General features: G+C 36.6%; 1 protein-coding gene across 2 annotated transcripts; it reads right to left on the bottom strand.

Annotated features, from left to right (window-relative positions):
- Nucleotides 1–627: 627 nt before the first annotated feature.
- LOC306863052 (C-C chemokine receptor type 9-like) lies at nucleotides 628–5,333 on the bottom strand. 2 transcript variants are annotated; one of them, XM_079406214.1, is made up of 4 exons: nucleotides 5,226–5,333; nucleotides 4,795–4,835; nucleotides 2,114–2,225; nucleotides 628–2,020 (listed from the first exon to the last, which is right to left on the bottom strand). In XM_079406214.1, the coding sequence occupies exons 3-4, from the start codon at nucleotides 2,120–2,122 to the stop codon at nucleotides 977–979; spliced, it is 1,053 nt and encodes a 350-aa protein (XP_079262340.1). In that variant the 5' UTR covers nucleotides 2,123–2,225; nucleotides 4,795–4,835; nucleotides 5,226–5,333; the 3' UTR covers nucleotides 628–976. The 2 variants fall into 2 exon arrangements, with proteins under 2 accessions (XP_079262340.1, XP_079262339.1); XM_079406213.1 differs by lacking the exon at nucleotides 2,114–2,225 and having other exon boundaries at nucleotides 5,226–5,313.
- Nucleotides 5,334–5,550: the final 217 nt, after the last annotated feature.

Here is a 5,550-nt window from a genome sequence, read left to right as displayed (position 1 = left end):
CTCAGACATCAAACACATTTGTTTTATTATTTTTTACTTACCTGCTGGTGAATCCTGAACTCAGCTTCCTTACAGTCTATTGGCAGCTGTATCTGCACCATTCTCTTCAGATTTAAAAAAAATAATAATTCCTGTGGTTGTGCCTTGGGGTATACCATCTATGCTTGTACAGGCATAAATTAACCAATACAAGTGCCCCAATGCCAGTGCCATGTAGTACTCCTAATCTGGTGCAAAGTCTGTTATTTCCCCTTACAAGTGAATGACTTAACCACAGTAGTGACCATTAAACCTATTACTTGAGCACATCATGTCTGTATTATAACTTCTGTACTGTTCTATTGGACATATGAATAGTTTTTCTTCAACTTTAGTCAACTTGGATAATTTTTTATCATGCATGCCCCTTCATCATTTACATCTACTAAATATTAATGATTACACTATGATCTAAACACAGACTGAAATAATAATGTAGACAATTTTGACTGTCCAACAGTTCTTAACCAGCCACAAGCTGTAATTTTGTACAGAATTGTAATTTGTTTCTAAAGGTCCATGGAGCTAAAATAAATAAACCCATGAAAAAAATATAGATTTTATGAAAAGAAAATCAGAACTCTTTCTAAAATAAAATGTTCACTTTATTTATAATAATAATTACATTTTTGCAAAAAAGTATGTTAATAAATACAGTATACCCATAGCATACATTACACTGCTCTAACTGCAATCATCCTTGCCAAAATTGTGGTTAAATGCTCAAGAACAGAATCTATGTACAAAACCTATGTCTCCACAATCTACCATCATGTACAGCCAGATAACTATACAGGAATAATACTATCATAAAGCACATTTCAAAGCCCTTCAAAATTTAAAAAATGCAGTTATAAGGACCTATAACTCCTATAAAAATGACACTCTGTAGATGTAGACAATTTTTTTTAAAAGGTTATCAATACTGTAGGCTGGTCTATAAAGAAAAAACAGGGGTGGTGTCAGTGTCAGACATAACAGAGGGCCTCTTGGGAACTTGTTGCAATTTGCTTTTGTTGACCAGTCCAAGGCCACAGGACATGCGCTGAAGCAGGCTGAAGAGATCCTTCCGAAAGCGAACGCCGATAAATACGTACAGGATGGGATTCAGACAACAGTGTATGTAGGCAAGACACTTCACAATTTGCCCAGCCATGTCTAAGCTTTGCATGACTTCACAGTTTGTTATTGTAGCGTTGTTGGCTTGGCCTGCTTCTATAATCAGATATCCGTTGAATGGCAACTGTGAGAGAACAAAAGTGGCCACAACTGCAAAAATGACCCTTAGAGCCTTGTGTTTTTCAAAGCTTCGAGCCTGCATGAGTTTACAAATCATGACTGAGTAACACAACACAATGACAAGCAATGGGAGTAGGAAGCCGACACTGATTTGTAAAGCCAATACCAAGACTTTGGTACGATTTTTGTCTGTGATTGAATACACCATGACACAGGAAGTGCTCTGGGGGTCAATGTTTTTAACTTTAGCGAATAGAAATTCTGGTAGAGCTAAGAGGCAAGAGGCCAGCCACACAAAAACACAAGTTATCTTACTATATAGCATTCGTTTGTTTTTGTAGTTGTGAGCTTCGGTTACATGAACGATGGCAATGTAGCGGTCCACACTAATGCAGGTGAGTAAGAGCATGCTAGCGAAGAAGTTGATCTTGTAGACCGCAGAAACTCCTTTGCAAATGGCCTGGCTGAACACCCAGCCCTGAGCAGCATTTGTTGCCCAGAAGGGCAATGTGCCTAGGAAGAGAAGATCAGCTACTGCCAGGTTCAGCAGGTACACATCAGTCATGGTCTTGAGACGGTTTCGCACAGTTGTGAAGATACAGATGACCAGTAGGTTGCCCAAAGCCCCCACGACAAAGATGATCCAGTAGAGAGGGGGCTCGAAGGTCTTACTGAACTGTCGTACCAACTCTTTGTTACATAATCCACCCAGGTCTGATTCATAGTCATCCGTATCCGTTGTCTGAAATGGAAAAAAAATGATATATTCAGGCACTTCAAATTCTGTGCAATGACTGTTTCATTTCATTTATAAAAGTACTTCTAGAAAACCAACCGTAATCATCTAAAGCAGTGGTTCTCAATTCCATCCATACATAGCACCGCTCTGCACATTTTGTGTGCATCCCATCACTTCAGACGCTTCTTGTATTTGACTGTAATGTGCCCTGCGAAGTGGACATCACAGGATATTCCACCATGATTCCAGTTCAAAGAGAGTGTATATGTTTCATTCGAAGGGCATTAAAGTGTGTGAGATGTGAATTTAAATTGTATTTATTTACAGAGGTATATTATGTCACACTTCACTAGTAAGTTTTGTCTGTGTGTGAAGACATCACAGGCCATGGTGTAGCGTAAATTCGTAAATAAATGTTCCAAAGTGAAGGAAACTTGCTCAGGCAGAAGGGAGAACACTATGTAGGGACCATGTCAATCGGAACAAAGTTCATGCATGGAGCTCTCTTCTAATGAGCTGGTTATCTGAATCAGGTGTGTTAAATAAGAGAGACATGCAAAATATGCAGAGCGGTGGTATGTGAGGAATGGAAATAAGAACCACTGATCTAAAGGAACATTATTTCTTCTGTGGAACACAAAAGGAGAGGTTTCGAGGAACATACTGGCCTCTGTTTTGGATTTGGACTGTCAAGCTCCAATATGGAAAAAATAAAAATATTATAAAAGCAGTCCATATGACTTTTGCACTACATTCTGTATATATTTTGTGCAAGTCTTCTGAAGACACGTGATTAATTTGTGTGATTTAAGAAAATTAAAGTTACTAATAATCTTCCCCTACATTATTTAATTTTAAAACTTGTCACATAACAGCTGGTCACCTTCCATTGACATAACATGTAAAGAATCTAATATAAACAATACCTGTTTATATTAGAGAGTGTACAACATTTAGTCTTTTTTTAAACTACGCTTAAAGTATGGCTTAAGGAAAATCAACTATGTGATCATTGACTTGATTTTTTTTTATTTAATGGAGTACGATGTGTTGAATGTATTGTATTGTTTGCGACTGAATATTGTAATTTTGTAACAATATCCTGCCTAGGGACTGCAGATACAAATTAGCTTTATAGATAACTCTGTCACAAGACTTTTGTTGTGCATTGTCCCTGTATAAATAAATGAAATAAACTAAAAACTAAAACATTGTTATTGTCATGTCATCAAAACTGCATGTGTCATGTCTAAAGTCACTATACATACAGTTAAATGTCTTCATATGATGAAGTTTCAAACATAGGTTCAGGAGAAGCCTAATCATTCAGTCCTGTCAATCATCGCTATGAGCATGTATAAGCAGCAGTCATTGTGCTATCCCAGCGACAATTCTTCCGACATTCCTAATCCTCCCCTTCTCCTCCTATATGTCCTTAATTTCTCCTTTACATTGTGTAATCATTGGGGGGGGGCTCTAATTTGGAGCTCAAGCCAAGCCTCAGGTTCAAGGACAACAAGTTAAGTTCGTTTACAGTTATCTAGCTGAATGGGTATGCAAACTTGTGAACTTGCAATATTGAGCATGAGTCTTGGACAGCTTGATACTTTATTATTATTATTTTTATTTGTAATCATTTTGGCACTCAGCAACCCTTTTTAATTGTCATTATATGGTAAAGAGTGGTCTGTACATTCTTCAAAATATCTTCTTTCAACAGTTCAGCAGAAGAAAGTAAGTAATAAGTGTTTGGAATGACATGAGGTTGAGTAAATAATTGTGTTAAATATTCCATTAAATCCTCTTACTTTCATTGAAATTCTGCATACCATGGCAGTTTGATGATGTTCGTAATGTAGTTTTATTGAAATTAGGTTATCACTTGTCAAAATGCTGACTATGAAATGTAAAAATTTGTTTCCGACTGTGTTTTCAGACTATCTTCTACTCAACTGACAATCACTTCCTGTCTACAGTGGTACAATAGTCTCTCGCCATTTTGCAGCTGTAATCCAGTTGATCAGTAAAGTGTGACTCTGTGTGACTTCACGCCCCAGCGAGCTCTGACAATCTAAATGTATGAAACATGTTCCACAGCTTAGCTCAGGTGCAGGTGTCTCTAGTGGAGAAACCACACAAGTACACCACATCCACATCCTCTATCAACCCTTTCTAAAGCTTGCACAAACAGATAGAGCATCACCCCTCCCCCCAGAGGTCTTCATACTCAGACCCCCTTTGGAGCATGTCAAACGCTAAATTCTGTTCCATCCTGACATACATACATGGCAGAGAAAGGATATGTGACGCACACAGTGGAAAATCTTTTCATTGTGTTGTTTAAAAAAAAAAAAACTATTTTGGAAACAGTCAAATCCACAAGTCTGTATGATTTTAATCCAAGAGGTGCATGAGATAGTAAGATGTGAAGATACAGATACAAAGTTTTACTGACTGACAAAATACATTTTCAGAAAAAGACATCTAATGTCCAAACAAGCATACAGCACTAACAAGAACAGATCTTAACGACTGATAAGATTTGATGTATGCAGCATTTTAATGTTGGCTTGAACAGTTGTTATGGGGGAATAAAAAAAGAAAGAAAAAAAAAACAAAACAAAAAACACTTGATGACATATTTTAGAACTTTTTAATTTACTAATGCAAAATGTGTCATTTAGCTTTAACTCAGATGTATAATATGCTAAACAGAAGACATTTAAACCAGAATTTTGGACTCCACAAAATATAACATCATATATAATAATACTCACCAGGTCTGTCAAATATGTGGAATTAAAAGAACCTCTTTCATCTATTAAAAGAGAAAACATGCGATTAGTACAAAATATCATATGGAAGAGTGCAGTGACATGAAGCAGTGATGAAAAGTCACTTCAAAGCCCTTCCGAAAAAAAAATATATATTTTTGTTGGAAGCCAGAAATCATTCAGGTAAACACAAATTGAGTCCTTTTTGGTACTTAAATTATTCAGTTGATTTAATCCATGTGATTCATTTAATCAAATAGTGAACATATATAGGACCAAAGCAGTTAGCAGTTAATAAAAAGTCTAACCTAATGACCTAACATGACTAATATAGCCAACCTATTAATCTATAACTCCAGTCTTTTAAAAGGTTGTTTATTGTTTATACAGTCATATCGAATGTAATACAATTTTTCAAGATTTGTGATACTTACAGTGTGAGGTTGTAAAGACATCCATGTTCTGTCTCTCAGGAGAGTCACAACAGATAACCAAGAGTTTAACAACAGTTCAGCGACGAATAAGCTACCCCCATTGACTTTACTAGTTTATAAGACCACAAAGTCACGTGTCTGAGAACAGTAACGTCAGCCGTTCATATGACAGTTCTGCATCAACAATGTACAAAAAAAAAACATTTTGGGTGGAGACTGTGAATACCCATTGCCTTCTGCGAACTGTATCTGTCCTCTCTAATATGACTGAAGCTACTTTATGGAGATGTGGGTTGTTATGACTCAAAAGATGAAACCTTCTGGC

The sequence above is a fragment of the Barbus barbus genome (assembly GCF_936440315.1).
Source record: "Barbus barbus genome assembly, chromosome: 44".
Taxonomy (NCBI): domain Eukaryota; kingdom Metazoa; phylum Chordata; class Actinopteri; order Cypriniformes; family Cyprinidae; genus Barbus; species Barbus barbus.
Note: the sequence above shows the minus strand (reverse complement) of the source record. Positions and strands in the feature narration are given on the sequence as shown.